General features: G+C 41.4%; 1 protein-coding gene across 2 annotated transcripts in view; it reads right to left on the bottom strand.

Annotated features, from left to right (window-relative positions):
- Positions 1 to 11,964, bottom strand: part of LOC129170779 (alpha-1,6-mannosylglycoprotein 6-beta-N-acetylglucosaminyltransferase B-like) — a 73,038-nt gene extending 61,074 nt beyond the window's left edge. Inside the window, exons 1-4 of one of the 2 annotated variants that reach the window (XM_054758764.1) lie at positions 10,631 to 11,964; positions 9,710 to 9,875; positions 7,903 to 8,332; positions 6,254 to 6,366 (exon numbers count right to left, since the gene is read on the bottom strand). In XM_054758764.1, coding sequence (XP_054614739.1) covers positions 6,254 to 6,366; positions 7,903 to 8,024 — 235 coding nt within the window. In that variant the 5' untranslated portion in view covers positions 8,025 to 8,332; positions 9,710 to 9,875; positions 10,631 to 11,964. Of the gene's footprint in view, positions 1 to 6,253; positions 6,367 to 7,902; positions 8,333 to 9,709; positions 9,876 to 10,418; positions 10,549 to 10,630 lie in introns of those variants that run through there. The other variant, XM_054758765.1, reaches the window with a different exon arrangement.
- Between the last annotated feature and the right edge of the window lie 9,523 nt (positions 11,965 to 21,487).

The raw sequence follows: 21,487 nt of genomic DNA, 5'->3' as shown, positions 1-21,487 counted from the left end.
ACCAGTTTATAATTTCACTGACCGTATTAGTCCATATTTATATATTTATATATATTTCATATATGCACTTATCTTTGTTCTTATACAGATGTCTGTGCAATATAGAAATGTGCAGCTTTCCAAACTCTATTGTTGTTGTTGGCAGTAGAAGAACATGTTATAATAGTTGACTGTTGGTCACATTTTTTTTAATGACTAGTTTGTTGAGACAAAATGTTTAAAATAAAACATGGCACTTTTTCTCCACTTTGTCCTGCATATTGCAGTATTTGTCTTATTTTGCACAATGTTTACTTGTGAAACGCATGCAGTAGAAGGAGCATAATGTGTTCATTCATTACACGAGACGCGACCTGACATTAGAGGGAAGAGCTGCTGCCAATAACGGTATCGGTAATGAAGTGCAGTGCCAGACAATATCGGTATATCGATAAGAACGCCAATATCGAGCATCTCTAATTATAACATGCGTCTGAGAGTCCGGTGAGCGGTGAAAACTTGCTGGCCAACTGCACAATAATGATCTCTACACACGGGAGGCGATGTCACCTCTTGTCCATTCATTTTCAACGGAACCTCCGTCCTACCAAGCGACCCGCGAATTTCAACATTTTAAAAAGTAGTGTATGTTAAATGATAACATAAAAAATACAAGTAGACATTTTGCAGTGTCAATCCGCACATCACAATCATCCATCCATTTAGCTGGAGCCTATCCAGAGTAAACACGCAGGGCACATACAATGTACCTGTAAACAAACACCCATTCACACACATGCACACCTACAGGTATGGACCAATTTAGTCTCCATTTAACCTCACGTGTATATTTTTGGGATGGGGAGGAGCACCCGGTGAAAACCCACACATGCACAGGGAGAACATGCAAACGCCGCAGAGGCATGCACAAACGAAGATTCAAACTATCGATCTCCTGACTGTGAGGCCAACATGCCAACAACGAGGCCAGGATAATCATATAAAATATTCATAGTGTTTCATTACGAGTCCAAACCCTTCAACTGTGAGCTAGAAACCAACTTTCCAAACACTGTATACTTCCCCCTACCAGATTTGTGTCTTCAAGTGAATTGCACAGATAGGATTTTCACTGCACTATGTATCTATATGTAACAGTGTGTTTGCCAACAAAAAAAGGAAATAGTGTGGCATGAAGCTCCAAACCATTTAGTCTAATTTGGCCAAGATACGCATCATATCCCTTTGAGGCAATGCCTTATTCAGACCCCATGTTAAAAGGACACTAAAGGTGGTCTTCAAAGAGCTTATTAGAAAGTGCCGGTATACAACTGGAGCCTTTACGATATCTTGGATCAAACGTCTGTGTCTTTAATGCGTCGCACTCTGGTGGAAAGCTTCCAACTGTGCCTTCCGTCTTCTTTTCACCATCATTAGTCTCCTGTACCTTAAAGAGAACATATTAAAGGAAACATGCATTTGAAAAAGGGGACAGAGCTGTCGTCCACCCATGTGCCATCCAGGGCTGTTCTGAGTTTCTGGTAACGCGAGGAAAGCCAAAGTGTGGCAATACGGTCTCGGTTCACACGTAGAACAGGCACCTCCATCGCACCACGCTCAGATGAACATCACATCAATTCATCCTTCAATTTTCAATATTCCACTCATCCTGTTAAAAGTTACAGCCCAGCTAACTTACCCACTAACTAAATAAGGTAACATATTGGAAACAGTTGCCAGTATGATGCAGTTCTATTACACTGCAAACCATAACAATGATAAACACTATTGAATTAATACTTACCTGACAGTGTCAGTCAAACCTATACATTAATATCTAGAGCTGCAACATTTAATCCAATTAATCAACAACCATTTTGGTATTCGATTAATTGTTTGATTAAGAAAACGTAAGTATCTGATTTATCTCAAATGAAAGTTACCCTATTATCTGAGTATTATAGGCAAAACAAAAATACTCACACACATTCGCTTTGACTTTGGAAAACTGATCACAATTTTTGCCACCTTTTTGATACGTTTGGACCAAACCACTACGGGTGTCTTAGAATGTTTGACTATTGGATGATTTGATTGAGAGGACTCTGATTTGGCTATCAATTTCGCCTTCAAACCATATGAAAATGTCATGTGATTAAGATTCTGACAACATGAGGATACACTTTTACATAGAACGTCTATGTTTTGCTATAAATAACCTATTTTGATACAAAATCAGCCTCATTTGTGTTAACCAAGAATTGAAAATGACGTGTGTGTTTGACAGAAGACCTATACTTACACTAGTTGGCGGTTCGTACACACAGTGAAGAGTGTAATTATTATTTTGCTAATATCGGGTCTGTTTGTACGGAGTTGGTTCAACACCAGCTTTTGGACGTTACCAGTTATTATATATTAAAATTATATAACATCTTTCACATTTTCAGCTGAATATACTAATTTAAAAAATTATTCTAAATCAGTGATTCTCAACTGGTGGGAACTGTTTTCGGTGGCTCGTGGGTCTTTGGCTGGGCACAAAAAATACGTAATGACCCGATGTCTGTGAATGCACCTCACATTCTTGTCTATGCTATTCTGTTGCCATGTCCTCCACGCAGGCCACTGTGGCCGACTTTGTCAAGCTTGACCGAGAGGGGGCTTAACGTGCCGACACACAGCTGCAGGTATCTGCTGGAGAAGGGCGCGCCAACTGCAGCTCACGTTGTGTTGAGTGTGGGAATTCCGCCCACAATGAAGACTGCTCGCCTCTGAAAGTGGGTGCCCTCTAAGCACCCGCGTAACCGTTGCAAACAGTCCCTTTAGATATAAAATATTTGAGAAATTTCAGTAGAAACGTTTCCGCAAAATGCACGACGACAAAAATGCAGCATCTGGTGCGTACGCAACAAGCAGGAAAGAAGGATGAAATAAAATCGGCCGGCAGAGAGAGTCAAGTAAAGCAGGCTGGCAAGAAAATAACGACATATTTCTCTTAACACCTTTTGCACTCGCTGTCATTCACAGTGTTCCCCCACTGTGCCTCATTTGATTTGTATTTGATATGATTTTCTGCATGACTACGCGCTTGTGTGTGTCTCTGTGTGTCATGAGTCACAACATGAGCTCAGGTGCAGCCAACAGAGCTTCAGGCGGGATACGTAGCGATGTAGGTGTGTACAGTAAGTACTACCAAGAAGCTTTCACCACCATGTTTATGTATGTACAGTGCAGTACACGCATATACAGAGAATAAACATGGGGGATTTACATAGATTGATGCTTCATGGCTTGCAGTAAGCCTGATTTTAATGAGCTAAAGGCCAAGCAAGCCTTCCCTTGACTATAGCGTGTGAGTGCTAAATTAATCAGACAGCCCTCCTGTCGTCTGCAACCCTCGCCTCAACCCTCCAACTCTGCATATAGAGCCTCGTTAATGAGCAAGAACCTTTGAATTGTTTCCCGTAATGGCACCCAATGCACATTGCTGGAGCTTCCCCTGTTTACTACACTTAAACGTGCTCCCTTGCTCCAATTATTCACCCTTGCAAGAAAACCCATTCAAAAACTATTTCAGCGGCATCCAACAAGGCTACTATCTATTGCTCCAAAGGGTTGAAGTGGTAAAAGGATAATGGAGCTCCTGCAATTATTTAATAAACAAAGCACTAACAAATGAGCTGTGATAGACAGAGACTTGTGCCAGCTAATATCAGGCACGGAGGACAGATACGCAGAGTCAACAGCATGTCAGACACAGATAAAAGGTGAAACAATGGTCCAAAAGCTAACAGTGGCTCTCCCAAATGGCTCGCGCTGTGGCCGTTTATATGCAGGGGCACGAAGCGGAAACACTGACACCGTGCTGAGAAAGATAACTGGCTTTCTCTCTGTCTAACAGTTTTAATGTCCACTTTTAGCTGGAACTTGCCAGTGTGATAAAGAACATAGTACCCCTTGCAGTTTTTGTGATAACCATCAGCTATACACAGTTTTACATTTTACTATATGCTTGTACCAAGTAAGCTTCCATGGTAAGATCCCGCTTGAGTAGGTTTGTTTCTCGAGCAGCAACATACACATGCGGCAGTCAGGCGTGATGTACAGCCAGGTTAAATGGACTAAAGTATTGCAAAACATGGTTATTACACCAACAGGGAGTTCAAATGAAGACAAACTTGGTCCCCTCTTTGGAGCTATAACAGCTTCTACACTCCTGGGAAGATCTTCTACAAGATTTTGGAGTGTTTTTGTGAGATTTTTTGTTTTTTTCCCCCCCAGAACATTTGTGAAGTCAGACGTCACTGATGGACGGAAGAGAGGGCATGCTGGCTCACCATCTCTGTTCCTGCTGGTCCCAAAGGTGTCTTCATGGACCTTGAAAAGTCCTCATGAAGTGCATTCCACAAATTGTGCCCACAAAGATGGAGTTATAAGATCAGTGTCAATTCTGCATTAGGGGAAGGGCGCTTAATCAAATTTAATTTTGGTCCGTAAACACAAGATTTGTTCGGGAACAATTAACAGCGCGTGCAGTGTGTGCCTGTGCGGCTACACTGAGGAAGAATGATACCGCTTATGAGTTAACTTTTTGGACTTCACTACATCTCCAAGGCGACAGTACACCAAAGGAAAGGAAAGCAATCACCATGGAGGTGAAAATAAACATCAAAGAAAGCTCAGAGAGAGGCTGAACACCCAACAATACTGGCTTTTTTGGTTCCAACCGCTCAACTGTTGAAACTACTGGTGTCCCAATCCGATATTGATCTCAGCCAGCATCTAAAATCCTGCGATATTTGCACTCCTGTGATACAAGCAGTCGATTCCAGACTCCGCCCGAGCACGTCTATCCAGTTGCGGCCAGATAGAGCCCAAGTGATCACAACAACAGCGTGTGCTTACGTGCTAAAGAAGTAAGGAGCGGCCGTGCGGCAGTATTTTTCCATTCGCGTCCGAAAAAGACATTGCAGCTGAGTGCAAAACGTGTCATGCACAAGTTTCCCGTGGTAGTACAGAACCGAGTACATTTAATACGACCAACCTCATTGCGCATTTGAAGCAGCATCACACGGGAAACACCCACAGGACGACAATAAGTCGTTAGCTATCACAGAAAGGAGCCAGCCCCGCTCAGTGGTGAGTAATGTCGGGTTTAAACGCTTAACTGAGCACGTGGAACGTCGCTATACAGCATTATACCTAGCTGCCACTACGTTGTCCAAAACAATGCAATCCGAATCCATAAAGAAGTAAATGGGCCAGTTTTTCCTCATACCTACTCTTTCATAACATTCCACACTACAAAATAAGTAATACAAGTGTGTATGACTCGTGTTGATATCAGATCGATGTTCAAGGTTATCGTATCGGAGGAGGAAAAGTTATATCGGGGAAACCCCCTAGTAGTGACCATTACTAAGGATAAAGATTATTGAATGCTAACGAATGCTAGAGGGGTCATGGACTCAGTGCGCTGTTACAAGGAAATGTGATAGATCCTTCCATATTTTAAGTAGGCGAACCACAGTTATAAAAGTAAGGAGTTGTTCTCTTTTTATTACTGTTCCATTTATTTATTATATTTAATTACTGTATTTCATATGTCTATCGTGTGTTCTGTGTACAGCGTGAGTGACTTCGGAGTTAATTAGGTATAATTTAGGTATAAGTTCTGACTTACACTAAAACTCAACTTACATCACAGTCTGGGAACGGAACTCGTTCGTAACCCAAAGGACCACCTGTACGCATTTAATATATGGAATTAATATGAATAAACTTGCCTAGTTGTGCTGTTTTTAAAGTAACTTCCTGTTCGTCCCTGCTCTTTGTCAAAGGGCACGGCGGTGTCGACCCCTAGCTTATTACTTGAAACGCCACTGCAGCCTAACTGACCCTTTTTCTTTTCTTTTTTTTTATAATTGGGATTGGGGGAAAAATCATTGCACTTGAAATTCTGCCTGGCAACAAACCACTAAGCTACTGCATGGAATTGTATACAAAGTATCTTGTATAAAGAATTACAAATCCAATATGTCTATACGCAGAAAGAAGCAAAATAAATCTGTATTGTAGTTATAGATAGAAGCCTATCTAGGGGACAGAATGTAGACATGATGGACTCTGATGAACAAAGCGAGGGGGCCTGCCAGCAATCAAGGAGGCACCATGCAGCTCTCAGCATGCTGCTCGCTTGTTCATTACCAGCATGGAGCACAACCGCGAGAGATGCTGCCAGCAGCCCTGGTGTGGAGCTAGGGGGGCTTACCTTCGGCTCGCGTGGCGAAGGGGGAATCGGCGGGTCGCTTGGCTGAGAACTGGCCCCCGAGAGAGGTCATTAGAAAGCACAGGCTGAAGAAGCCGATCCCTACCACAAAGATTCTGAAAGAAGACAGGAAGAGGATTTTTAGAGCTGAAGAAACAGACTGTATGCAAATGAAAAACGCGTTTACTTTCTGTCAAAGTTGCTTAAGTTGAGGTCCACTGGGGAGACTACACACTACCAATCAACCCATAGCTGAGCCACTTAAGAGTGTAATTACAAATGACAGTTCTAAATACACGGATTACACTGTGCAGACTGTGCTGAAGTATAATACTTGTAGACGGAGGTTTTTTCCAACTGTTTCAGCTCACGCGTTGCCATAACAGCACCAGCATGCTGAACATACACCAATGCGGAAATCACCAATCAAAAAGTCATTTGTAAGAAAAACGTGCCTGATTGATGATCAATAAAAGAGCTTCCCGTGTTCCACGGTGACAATCGAAGACCCATAAAGTAGTGACGGTTACACGACAGTCTGCAGGCTCTCAGCAGTGCAATTTTAAAAAAGCAAACAAAAGTAAGAACACTGGGATTGAACACTGAAGACGTGACACCATCCCACAATAGATGTGACAGGTGACTCACAGTGAATCATCGCGTTTCAAGCTACGTCAGGCTGCAGAAAAGTTGCCGAACAGACACCCATCACTGTACACGGTAAATCTTTTGTGCGCAATATAGGCTCACTGGCCATAATATTAGGTACACATGCATAATGCAGTGATATCCATCAGAAAATGACTGACACTGTCACAAAAGTATTAAATTACTAATTCAAGCAGTAATTTCACTTATATATCATATAAATATATTAATAAAAAAAATACATATCAATACTTTTTTACAGTTACTAATGCAATTAGTAACAATAGGGTCAAAAATATCTAACATTCCATTTTTTTCCCTATGTTATCACATCTTACAGTAAATTTTGTGTTAATTTTCCATTTTTTGCTTCCTTTTTCTTAACACTAAAAAATTAATACACACAGGAGGAGAACAAAATCAGAAATATTACATTAAAAATAGTGTAGTGTAAAATATTATTACTATTCCTTATTTTGTTTTTAATTATTTATTCCTTTTCCTTAACACCGCACAAGGTTTATAATATACAGGAAGAGCAATATTGTAAGTGTCAACATGTAAAAGTTACTGTGTGAATGAATTATGGTGCAAATGTGGCCATGGAATGTCTCAAACAAACAAACCACACCATACATGAGGGTCAAAATATTAGACACCCCCATCAGTAGCCTATAATGCAGTGCAGCTCTACACGACTGCAACCAAATACACATTATCACCATCTAAAAGTCACTTTCCTGTTTACATGGTTTAAAAAAAAACATTATTGGTTGTGTAAAGGCACATTAGGTGTGCCTAATGAAGTGTCCGCGGGGTTTACTGATTCGATCACCTTTTTCCTTTCCCCAAGCAACAAATCACTTCATAAGTACATAAAACACGGGCTGCGTTGTGCTTATGAGGTTAAAAAAAAGTCCATAATCACTTCCAACCTTTTATCAGTCATAACATTGTCGAACACAGTAACTGCACGAACAATTAACTCATTAGCATGTTCTTACCTGAATGGTCTGAAAGTGAGAAGGCATCTCCTCGTCATAATGGAAAGGTCGCAGCTCGTCATGGTGCACGCGCGGGTCCATTCACCGTGATGTGTGAGCGTGGGAGCACCGGACTCGAACATATAACTTTAAAGCCAAGTGGCGGCCGGTGATAAAGTGTGCCATCATCGAGCGAATAACTTCCACGCTTCAGGTGCGTACACTCTGGGGGGCTACCTCTCCCTCTGGCGCGGTCCTGCGGTTCAGTGATGCTGGGTGATGCTTGGGTGGGGTGGGGTGGGGTGGGAGAGGGGGGTGCCTTATCCGCCTCATGCGACTAACACCGTGCTGAAGATTAGCGCAGCATCTTGCACCCTGTGCTGGTGCTCCAGGACACACGAAGACAGCGCTGGAGAGCTTCAATATTTGTGGAGCCTGCTGGTAGCGCCATCTAGCGAATTAAAAATGAAGAGGCTCCAATTCATTCTGAGTTCCGTCAGTCTGTTAATGTCATTGTGCGTTTTAACTGCACACCCAATAGTCACTCAACAGATTCAAACTGGACTTCTCTGCATAAAGATCATAGACAGAAAATAAACTGTAGTAAAGATCAGCCAGACAGGCAAAAACGGATCCCTTTAATGCGGCTCATAAAGAGGAGGAAAGCCATGAATTTTCTACATCACGTGCCCTCAGCCTATCCCAGCTGAGTGTGGAGGAGAGGCGGTGTACACCCGGCAAACTCCACATAGAGAAGCCCCAAGCAGTGGTTTGAACGCTCCATCTCCTGATTGTAAGGCCAACATGCTAACCACTCGTCCTCCTTTGGAGGAAATTAAAATGAATGATCAACGCGACCCTGGTGAGGATAAGCGGTATCGAAAATACATAAAAGGTTCCTCCCGTTATAAATATAAGTTAACTATCACCTTGACTCTGGCGCTCTGGAAAGTTTGGAGCTGGTTAACGACCTCGAGGGAGTTAGTAGCACAGTTCTTTTGTCGCAAGCTGTTCCACGTTGAGCAAATAAATCAGCTGTGTCCAAAGTGCGGGCCGTGGCTGGCACGTTTTAAAATATATTTTAACAAGAAACCTAAAAAACAACAACAAACATGGAAACATCAGCAGTAATTGTACAAGAATGAAGTCGAAATATTCAGAGAAAAAATTTGTAATCTAAACGACAAAATGTAATTTTATGAGTTCATGAATACACAGGACTTGATGGAAAACGCCCCTCACAACAGACGTGGGAAGGAAGAAAGTTGACATAAAAAGTTGACAAAAAAAATTAAAAACAGCTGTAATTTTACAAGTATAAAGTCAAAATATTATCAGAAAAAAGTAAAGAGAAAAAAAGTAGTAATTTTATGAGAATAAACTCGTAATATTACAAAAAAAGTTATTTTTTAAAAGTCATATTATGTGAAACAAAAAGAATAAAGTTGTAATTTTTTGAAAATGAGTTTGGGGGAGCCGCACGGTGGCCGAGTGGTTAGCATGTCAGGAGATCGGGAAGATCTAGGTTCGAATCTCCGCTTGGGCATCTCTGTGTGGAAAAATGTTCTCGCGCGTGGGTTTCCTCCCACATTCCAAAACGTGCATGTTAGGTTAACTGGCGACAGTGTCCATAATGCGAGTGTGAGTGTGGACGGTTGTTTGTCCTGCGATTGGCTGGCGAACAGTCCAGGATGTACCCCGCCTCTCGCCCCAAGTCAGCTGGGATTGGCTCCAGCATACCCCTGCCACCCTAATTAGGATAAGCGGCATAGAAAGTGGATGGATAGTTTGGGGGAAATTCATAATATATATATATAATATGTAATACCTCATCATATTGAAGCAAGCGGTTGCCCAAGGTCTTAAAAACAAAAAAAAAACTTAAAAGTAACTCCTGGAGGGGTAAAAAGCGAGGGTGGAATAACCAAGGGTAGAGTGGGTGTACTTAAATTCAGTTCAGATCCTCAATCCAATGCAGGTAAATGTCTCTCGAGCTGGGGAAAGACAAGAAAATAGAAGATGTAAGTAATCAATATTTACTGCAATTAAGGCAGAAGATGGTTGTCTGTCAGAAACAAATCAATCTCAACAACACAGGCAGAGAAGAGTTGAAAATAAGAGTCTATTGAACTGCACGACAATAGGCCAGCTGCACAGAAGTCAATATAGCAATCATCCTTCGGGATCCATGAATGGATGCACTTCTGACAATACTTCACAACAGTCCCGTTTGTATAACACTCACTCACCACTTAAGGAAAAGAAACTGGTAAGAACATGTCTTAGTGTGACTGGAGCAGTCATAGTACACTTATGTCATTATTATTATTATTATATTATTAAACCCAGCTCCTATGCCAAGACTAGATAGTAAAGCATTAACACAACTGTAGTGGGAGTCCAGGAGCAAACTTTGTTTCTTGCCTTTAGTGTTGTTTTGCACCCAAAAATAATTGTCTCGTTATTATTCCACTCAGTCTAGCAGCATGTGATTGCGTTGCCTTTTCTCGACATTGCTGAAAGCTCATAGCACTTACGAAGCCTACCAGTGGAAGACAGATTGTTAAGAACAGCAACAAGCCGGTGGTTGGACCCCAAAGCAGAGACGACAAAAAATAAGGTGAAGAAAAAGGTTTAATAAGAAGGGTGAGGGGGAAAAAACATACAAAAAGAGAAACCGAAGTACAAGCAAAGAACCAGGCGAAGCCACACGAAAGCTACGAAACAAGCTAAGAACCAAGGTACTCACAAAAATACCGAGGAGAGTAACTGTCCAGAAAGCTAACAACATGCAAGGCAGCACAACACGAGGCGATGCTTGAGCAAAGAATGAGCCAAGACGAGTGCGTGTCCAAGCATGGCTTAAGAAGGCCAGATTATGATTGCTCCCAGGTGTCCGCCGGTGGCTCCGCCTGGCAGGACCAGCAGTGCTGCAAAAGAGAGCAGACAGGCGGCAGCAGAGCAGCTCCAGCAGAACATGACACATCTGTTGCTGGATTATCACCTGTGGTGGCGTTTGTCTCATCAATGTAACATTACTGACACCTAGTGACCAGCGTAAAATACTACATATCATTACAACACCTAAACAGTACTAGCACTAGCCTATGGTTTGTGTCATTTGGTACGCTTGCCACATGCTCATATAACAATAATAATACTTATGTATTTGAACATTATAACTACACACACAGACATATAGAACTAGTTAGCTGAGTAGCTTGCTATATGCTATGAGCGACGGCCGTTTCTTATGTCCCTGCAGTGATCCCGTAGCCTGTGAATTGGTGTTGCGCAATGCGGTGTAACCAAAGAATACTACAAGGTGCCTACGGGGTGTTAGCTCATGTCTATGGGGCTCTAATAATGGTAAAAGTCAGACTTCGAAAGTCATAAACAGGTTTTCTATGCTCCAACTACAAAAATATTCAGTTTATTAACTTTGAATCGGAAATTCACTTATCGCGGTCGGGTGTGGAATCAATTAACCGCGATAAACACGGAAGGACTGCACTGTCCATTGACAGAGATCATGAGGGAACTGGGAGGTATTTGACAAAGTAATAAAGTATAAATATATTACATTTACTAATTATTTTTGAATCATTATTTATTCAGCTGTTTCTTTCCTTAATTGCCCACCTGGCCTTTTTAGTACTTTTTTTTTTTTTTGGTCGATGTTATCTCCATTGTAATAAACGTTACAGCACTGGAAAACTTGTTTCCCTTCTAAAAGCATTTGTAGTGCGAGCACTACAACTGTGTACGTGTACATGTGCCGCCGCCATAACACAGGGACCACCTGTAGAGCAATGAGTTCATATTCCACCCAGAATTGGAATTAAACGCATTGTCTGACTTGCAGCTACTCTCGGTTGAGGAGTAGAATGCCATCCCACAGCAGTGTGTGACCAGGCCGGTGACCAGCATGAGGACCAGCGAGTGCCAGACTGTGGTAGATGTCTATGGTTCTCCCACACACTACTGTAGCCAGTGAACAGCAAACAAGATCCAGCATGCATGTTTCTTATCATTTACAAGGGAAATAAAGCGGCTTGCCAACTGTTTAACGTTTACTGGCGAGAGGCATTGTTACAACATGTTTATTATCATTCCTGATCCACTGGCTGATCTAAGACTTATCATTTTATGAAGTACAAATATATGCATTGACTCAGACCTGCCAAACATATCCGAGTCTTTTAGGTTGTTTATTGCATAGAAGTAACTGTTAAAGGTGCTGTGTGTCTTGGTTAGGTACTGCGCGGGGGACGCTAACTATCGAATGTGCTGCAAGCATGACATTCCGCCCCACGTAACACACATGCACGTACGTGAGTTATGTTCGTTGGCAGCTAATGACAGCAGATTGGCGAAGTTTAGCTGCTAACATTAGAGATTATTGAATGTGCAGTAATCCCTCGCCACTCGCCGCGTCAAATTTGACAGTTTTTGCGTTTTTTCATAAATGTATTAATAAGCCGTCGCTGTTTTGTGGTTGACTATGGCCTATTATTAGTCATGAATTATGCATATTTAAGTCAACTTTACATATTTTTGGCCTAAAAAAAGAATTTTCAAGCATAAAAATTGCCAAATTAACTAAAATACAGGTACAGTATATGGCATTCAAAGATGTTGATGGTATGTAGTATTGTAGTATTCTACACTGGTCACTAGGTGTCAGTAATGTTACATTGATGAGAGCCACCGCAGGAAGTACTGTACAGAAACTAGACGGAAAAAAAGGAACAACAAGGAACTTTCCTAATGCTAAAGTGTAAGTACATATTATGTCTTATTTTCTCTTATAATGTCAACTATATACTATATTTACAAGGTTCTATGCCCGAAACAAGAAACTCTTCCAATTCTAATGTGTCACAACAATTTTTCCAACGTTTAACTTCAAATTGAGACAAATATAGACACCTATTTTTTCAATCTGTTTTTTTAAACCACCATTGGTAACATGGTGGTGTTCTTATGCTTTTTTTGTTTTTTAAAAAATGGGTAGTTTGGAGCCGAAGAGGGACAGCACCCTTTAAAAGCCTTAAGCGCGTATCACCCAAATAGACTTGAGTACGAGAGGGTCAGTTTTAGAACTGATCTCCTTTGGCGGGAGAAAGAAACCCAACTGTATCTCTTGTTTGCCGTGTGAGAAAAAGGGCTCCGTGTGCTTATGTGTGTGTTTTTTATAGCACTGATGGCTCCAGTGTGATAAAAGCAGTTTTCATTTCAGCCATTAGAGCCTGTTGATCATTTCTGCTGTTTATGGTGAAATTGGATAATGCAGACGACACTTCTCGGGGCTTGTTAAAAGCGGAGGGTGAAAGGGGTTTTGGAGAGAATTTCATAAAGCCTTTTTGGCAGCAAAATACTGGATTTTTTTTCAACATTGCAGTCATTTTTCATACCATAATTGGCAGCACATTACAATTCAGCCACCCAGGAACAGTTAATCACTTGATAATGCAGAAAAGCATATATATATTTATAAAAATAGTAGTCCTGTAAATATGCTAGAACAAGAACAAGAGACTTTCACTCTTGCATCAATCTTCCATGGGCATGTTCTTTCATGTTCAAGCAAAAAAAAAAAAAATTCCCTCCTCAACTGAGGTTTTGTTTGGAAATGCTGAACTGAATTTCTAAACTGTCTTAACGCTGCAGAAAGCCTCCCCTGACACCATGGTGAGTATGGACGAGCAACATGTCTGAAACTTAAGATTTTTAGATATTTGAATGTGACGCATCTTACAACTGCACAGGTCAAAACATGCCTTTTCTCCTCTGCTGAGAGAACACCGCATGTCTTCAGCTGGGTTTCCATCATGTGGTTCCTTGCAGCTGTCTCCGCTATTGGTAAGTTTTTTGTCGCCCAGCATAGAATGAAACGTACTACAATACTAGAAATGCTGGAATGGTATGAGGAAACACCGTGTCATGTCTCCTTTCGCATTTCATGTGAAACGCACCGTGCTTAATTCTCACCTAAAAAGACTTGGGTAAGAAATTGTCTGAAAAAAAAAAAAGATCAGGATTATTGTAAAGGTGCAACACTTTCAGTTTCACTGTGACTGCTGTGTCACACTAACAAAAGCTAATAGGAGTAATTATCTTATTAAGCTGCAGGCAACAGCAGATGCATTTGGTGTTACATGTCTGGTGAGGAAAGCAACACATGTCAGCAGTAGCCATGGACGAAAATTTGGATGTCAGAAGTGGGGGGGACACAAATGGCTTGAGTTTGTACACACGCCCACACAGGCACAGACTCGAATGTTATTACATTCTCTGATATTAAAAATCCGCCGAGCTGGCTTGACCCAGGCAGAACAAACGGTCAACATGCTAGCAACTTACCGTGACAGATGAACACTGACACTGGCCAATTTATGAAAACACCGGCGTGCAAGGTAGTGACGGGGACGGCCAATCACAAATCGATGAGCCTGTGGGCGGTCTAAAGGGCGTCCGTTTTCCGCTTGGTCCTAGCGCTTGACAAATCACCTTTTAACCTTTTAACTGCGTAACATTGTTTTTGACTGTAAAACAGTGGTGACTGACCTTTTTGAGCCCAAGATCCCTGGTCTCGGCCGTGAACCTGCGCGAGATTTACATTACTTTCTAAGGCCCAACCAGAGACAGGACTTACACATTCAACAGCTTAATTAATGGCAGATGACTAACAAAGTTGTTGGTTTTCTTCTGTGACAGAGGATTTCAAATAGCACAACATAGTGTTGTCCACACCTACAGGAATGTGACAACTCACTGCATACAAAAATCCTACCACCAGTTGAGAATCACTGCACTGGACCCCCCTTCGGCCAGTGACCAAAAGTGCTTAAAAAATGCTTAAATGCTTAAAAATGCTTATTAAAGTTTAAAACTGAAATTCGCATCAAACCACAATCGTATAAAATGAAAGGCCAGTCAATATTCAACAACATCGTCCGGTCTCATTTTATATGCATTATACAGCGATCCTTCGCCATTTCAAGCTTTGAATTTCGTGGCTTGACTCTATCATGCTGTTTCGTGGTTGAATACGGCCTATTAATAGTAAAACTTTATTTAAGCAAATTTTGCAGGGTTTTTTGGGCTCATAATGAGCATTTTCAAGCATAAAAATGGCTTAATGAACAAAATCCAAATACGAGGCATTCAGAAGACGCACTCCAAGACACTATGATAATGTGTAGTATTCTACACTGGTCATTAGGTGTCAGTAATGATACACACAAGACACACAAGCACCAGACTAGATCGCCGAAGCAACAGCCTTTTATTGCAGGTTTGAATGATATGCGGCCGTAACCCACACCAAGCTAAAACGCAACTCTAAACCCCCGGCATCACATCCTGTCGGCTCGGCACTCAACTCCTCTAACACCAGAACACATTTACAGCAACACACATGAGCGCGAGCCTTATTTATGTCTTATTTTCTCTTATTATGTTTACTATATTGGGTAATACAAGCGTAAAGGTGACTATAGGGGTGTTACTTCACGTTTAGAGGGCTCTATTCATGTTAAAAATAGGTATTAAACAGGTTTTCCATGCTCTAACTAGAAAAATATTTCATTTGTAAATACTGCAAGTAATCCTATTTCCCAGAAATTCACTTATCAAGGTCGTGTCTGGAACCAATTAACCTAAAAAAACAAGGGATTACTGTCATTTATGATCTCTATTATATTCAGACATACAGATGAAGACCCCCCTTGACACAGTGGTCCGCTGTGGGGAAAATATGACACTGACGTGTGACGTGACCTCATCGTACCCGTTGGATATTATATTATTTTGCTGGATTGCTCAAAACCAACTGAACGCATTCTGTCCGTCAAACCACAATGACTCGAAAGTTGTGAGTGAAACCAGGAGCGAGGCCTCAAACTACAAGCTCACGCTGAAACTCGTCAATGTGACGCCCGTCCACCAAGGAAAGTACTTGTGCAAACTGCGCTCCAAACAGGGAATGAGGAGCGACGCGACTAATATCACTGTACAAGGTGAGCTTCCTTTATATGCCGTATCGCACACTTTGTTTAATCCTTCTAACGGGTCTTTTTCTTTCCAGGCTGCCTTGGAAATCAGAACGACTCCATGCATGATGATTTAACTTCATCTGAGAGCAAATACAAACTGCAGTGGATCTCTGTGATGGTGCAAATTATAATGATGACATTTGTGATCTACTAATACAGTACAAGCAAGTTTTAACATCGAGGTGAACTACTGGGATGCAGGGTCTTTGTTTGTGTTTGTTGTACCACCAGTTGAAAGTGTGAGGCGGGCCTACACTGTGAGGCGCAGCAGCTTATATGGAAATGCAAAAGGAGCTGATTTTTAGCTCCTGCTGGGAGAAAGTAAGCAGTCTCTCGGCTGAGCAGAAAACAGCATAAAATGACTTTTTGGGGAGAGTCGGGGAGGCTCCAGTTGTGTTATGTTCTCTGAGGGGCAGACAGTTTCCAATTTTATATTCTACTCGTGCATCCTGAAATGTTCATTTCCTCTAGACGGCCAGAGGGGGGCAGTCTGTCCACACTGTTATTTTAGTTCTTGTCTTCCCGCCCCTACCACTGCAGGTGGCGCGTGCATTTTGTCCACGTTGTCTTGCTGCAAAAACACTGGAGCTAAATACGATGACACTTTGAAGCAGGGGCTCTCAAATGGTCTCATCCTGGGACACACTTTTATTTGAGTCAAAATACAACTGACAATCTTTTTAAACACGAGTGCACATGTCCAAAGTGCCTCTTTGAGGAATTTATGCGTACAAATAATTCCTAAATTAAAAGTAAATAGAAGAATGGCACTAAAGATGATCACAAAATCAGGTATTTCAGTTACAGCACATTTTAAGATGACTACAATGATGCTCAATTTTACTTAAAAAAAAGAGCCATAAATAGCTCGTGTATAACATACAATCATGGAAAAAATAATTAGACCACCGTTGTTTCTTCAGTTTCTTGTTCATTTTGAGGCCTGATACAACAAAAGGTACCTTTGTTTGGATAAATATAAAAATGACAACAAAAATAGCACATGAGAGTTAAATTTGATGGCAGTGCAATGCTATAGCTGTCCATGTAAGAATGTAAGTGATTTTGGTTATTACCAAGACAACCATGGACGTTGCTAGATATCAGCTCTTAAATGAAACTCTTACGAGCAATATTTGTTATCATCATTATATTTGTACAAACAAATGTTACCTTTACTTGTACCAGGCATTAAAATAGATCATAAACTGAAGAAACAAGGGTGGTCTGATCATGTTTCCCATGACTGTATACTGTATATAATTGAATATCATTATTATTAATAATAGAATTCCTGCTTGAAATTGTTAGTCTCATGGCTCTATAAATGAACCTTGCTAGGACTTGATGTTGAACATTTCATGCACTGAGGCTTCCTTAATCTCACAAAAACTGTAATACATGGAAATGCAAATGCATTTATGCACAAAGGTGTTGTTCCTTTTTTCAGCAGTTGTACATAAAAACTATAAAACAAATAAGAGGGTCAATTTATACCAAAACTTGCATATACAGTACATTAACTTTTAAATCTGCCAATAAGAAAATAAAGTTGAAATGGAATCATTTTGTGGAAAATGAATGTTTGAATTTCTGTCATCACAAAAATATATACTTTTTTTTATAATTCCCACTGACCCCCTGCAATGATACTAAGTGACGCATGTCATTGAACACAGTGTTGCTCACCTTCTTCACCGGGACTGGGAGGGGTAAAGTTATGGGGAGACAGGGCTGCTGCTGACTCATCCTGTTGTTAAATCTGGTAAATGGGGGGGGGGACACCTGATTTAAGAACACATTTACTTGCGCTGATTAAATGTTGGTGAAAAAGGAGTGAGATGTCGGCTAACACAACATGCCAACACTCATTGTGGACATTAAGCTAACAGGTGAATTTCCACAATACACAGACAGGCTAGGCTACACGAAAACGGGTCACATATGGACACCCTTTTCGGTTGCCTCTTTTCGCTCACCTTTAATTCCTTTTTTTCCACTCCCAGACTGCATTTTACTCGACACCGGAAGCATTGTTTCACTCTGCTCTACCGCAACTGCCGACTAGCTGCAGTTAGAAGCAGTGGACCAAACCATTTCATGTAGCTATGGGAGGTGGTCAGTCAGTATGGAAGATTACTTTTGGTCAGTGGAGAAATTTGGTAGAACTGTTCCCACCAATTACAAGAGATTGTTTTAATCTGACTATATATTCGTTTTAAAAATCACAACCGGACAGCAAAATTATTCTACCTTGGAATTGTCCTAACTTTCCCCCCCTTTACGGCGCCTCCGAAAGGCACACCAAAGTAGGTGCAAAAGTGTTAAGGCATCGTCCAGACGACCTTCAGCAGAAATCAGCATTACCAGCAGTCGATAAACCTATCAAGCAAACAAAAACAAACTCTCATGTGGTCTTCAGCACAGCACAGAAAGGTTAACCTCAAAAGGAGCAGAATGATAACGCTTTGGGAGAGGATAAGATGTTCTTTTCCGCCCTGTTGTTGCTACTGCTGCATCCCCATGGATGCGGTGCGGGGAGATCAGACAACTGTTGTATAGAGCAGGGATAACATTCTGAAACATGACCCGAGGAGACCCGCAGCTGAGAGCAGATAGAGCTATCTTCTTTGCTCCAGCAGAGCGACAACAAAATTGGACAAGCCGGGGATCAATGACAGTCACATCAATCGTTTTATTACATACTGTTTGGGTCAAATTTGACTTGTCTTGACATTCTACAGCAGTAAAAATACCCTAAACATCTTTATATTTAGACGGAAATTTAATGACTTTCCCATAAAGGTAACCAAAACACAGCAAAATGACAATAGTTTTGATGCACTGCAAAGTTGAGGTGGATTTTAGCTTTACCCGTATGGGTCAAATTAAGGAAAATATTGGTTTTCGAACTGTTGGGAAGCGTACAGATCCAGATCGTGTTTGTGTGCATTTTTATGGGACAGCGGTCAAGGAGTACCTGGATATTCTTACAAAAACTGTCGAACTAGCAACCAGGTTCCCACAAAGACAAACACTTCCTGGTTTTCGAATAGGAAATTTCAAAACAGTGAAGTAGTGAAACCGCAGAGGAATAATCAATCATATATGATACACAAAGGGGGAGCAGAAGTCATCCAGAGGTCAGGCAACGAAGCACATGTTTTCGTCGAAAAACTGTTAGTCTTCACTCCCACATAAATGTAAATCAAATTATTTCAGGACCACCAAGACTGGTCATCGCCCGTGCATCTGACATTTTGTCAACTCACCAGGTTTTCCCCCTCAAGTCCAATATTGCAATGACAAACATGGATGGGATTTATCGCTATGGTCAAAAATTGAAGACCATGAATACGGGTACTTCTAATACCGGCGTGTACAGGGCCTGGGGTCTGGCTGCTTTTAGTCTATGGAACACAGAAAGGGCAAGGCCGATATTCCCAGCCACTACGTGTCTGGAAATGTCCTCTTCCGTACCGCGCCACGGACAAACTGGCAGCAATCGGGGATGTCAAGGGTAAGTAAGAGTGACAGCAATGGAAAAAAACAACCAAATACAAACTTTAGATCAACTATTCTGGACACACAGATTGCAGGTTGACGAGACAAGTTTGCTTTGTTTGGATGAGCCACAAAAAGCTGATGTTCCTAAGACACCATTGCCATGGTGAATTGAAACCGCCGGAGCCGAGTGTTCCGTTTTGTTGAGCTTCTGTCTTTGCTGCACACATCATTGAAAAGACCGATAATGACACACTGCACTGTACTGTATATTTGGCTTTGAAAAGCACTCTCCATGAAAGCATCAATCGGGATCCTCATCAAGCAGAGAGGACAATCTAATGCATGTCTGGAGATGACTGGGGATCAATTGAATATATATCAAAGTGAAAAGGTTCTGAAACCAGACAGACGAGGTTTCATATAGGACATTTCACCCAACTTGTGAAGTATTTATCACAAGCGCGGTTTTGCGGTTTGCTCGATGAATTACAATGACAGTGATGCAACAGGAATGTATTTTGTCATCAGAAAACGTATGTAAGGGCACATTTGGTTGAATTTGGGAACGACCGTGCTCTCAAAGCTAATTGTTCTGCAGGGTCCAGAGCTGTGTTTTGCTATTTTGTCATGCACTTGTCTGCATTACTAATGATGAGACCAGGGGCCTTCCGGGAGCTACTTTTACAAAATGAAAGTGGCCAAGTTGTACTCATTTGTGTAGCCACTCTTCCTGTATTTTCGTGGCTTAATGTTGGTATCCCCCACTCACACTTTGTATCACTGGGCAGTCCGCGTACCTTCTGGGGCAAGCGTTCAATACGGCCACATACACACTTGGCATCTTTGAACAATCTTTGGCAGATTAATGCTCTAGTCGTGTAAGTGTGCATGGTGTGTTGCATAAAGCTGAAAACACGGCCATCACAGGAGCGGTGAAAGCTTATCTTCCGTGTCAGACAGAACAAATTCTAACATGTCTGAATGCGTTCTTCCACCAAGACAGTCTGCATGATGACATTCTTGGATGTGTCCTTGTAAACAATGCAACCACGACCCTGTTCAGGTGCTTCCAAGTAGCCTGCAGTTGACATGGGCGGTCCATATTTGTTACCAGATTGTATCGCTCTGCCAGAACGCTTGTTTACGTGTAGAAATATTTTTCTAAACAGGTAAAAGTGTGTGTGCTCGTAGTCCAGTGTTAATGCCAGCTTTGTGAGCCGAACTTTATTGCTTTGTGTCACGGTTCGATTACGGCCATACAGTAAATTGTCATGTCTGCGTCTGCAGCCGACTGGTTCGCATTTGTAGCTGCATGACGTCATCGCGCCGCACGAAGGCTGTCCGATTTAAAAAGTCCGCAAAAGCTCCTCCAATTGCGGACGACATATGTGAGCCTTTTTCTCCACTGACTGAAAGTCTACATTCAGAACGAAAAGAGACAAGTAAGTATCGATTTATTGATACGTATTGATTTGTTTGTAAGTCGTCAGTATTGATTTATTTGTGCAATTTGTGCGGAGCCTTTGGATGTAAAGCTTATATAGATTATATAGACATAACACTTTCTATTACGTACATAAATGGAACAAGATGAAGCCATTATTTGTGTTTGTGTTTTGTGGGGAAATCCTGTGTGTTAACTTTCATGAATGTTTGTACTTTTGTTGACGTGATCTTGCGTTTACATTTCTCTCGTTTCTGTCTTGGGAGCAGTCTTGGGCTCACAAGCACATCCAGTAAATGGACAGTCAAAAAGTAGTATGTACAAGTTGAGATGACAGTTTGGCAAACATAATGATGTTTGTGGTGTTTCACATGTAAATGAACCAATATGTGATGAAACTGCTGCCATGTCGCTAACCCTCTTCGAAGAAAATACTTCCTCAATGATGTAAACACAACAGACATTCACCACAAACTTCATAAAGAACACAAATAGAATAGGATGGCTTTAAATTACTAATAATAATCACCATCAGGATGGAGCTCCAGGACATGTGGTACCACCACGGAGCACCACTGACAGCCTCCAAACCTTC

This window comes from Dunckerocampus dactyliophorus, chromosome 18, assembly GCF_027744805.1.
Source record: "Dunckerocampus dactyliophorus isolate RoL2022-P2 chromosome 18, RoL_Ddac_1.1, whole genome shotgun sequence".
NCBI lineage: Eukaryota > Metazoa > Chordata > Actinopteri > Syngnathiformes > Syngnathidae > Dunckerocampus > Dunckerocampus dactyliophorus.
Note: the sequence above shows the minus strand (reverse complement) of the source record. Positions and strands in the feature narration are given on the sequence as shown.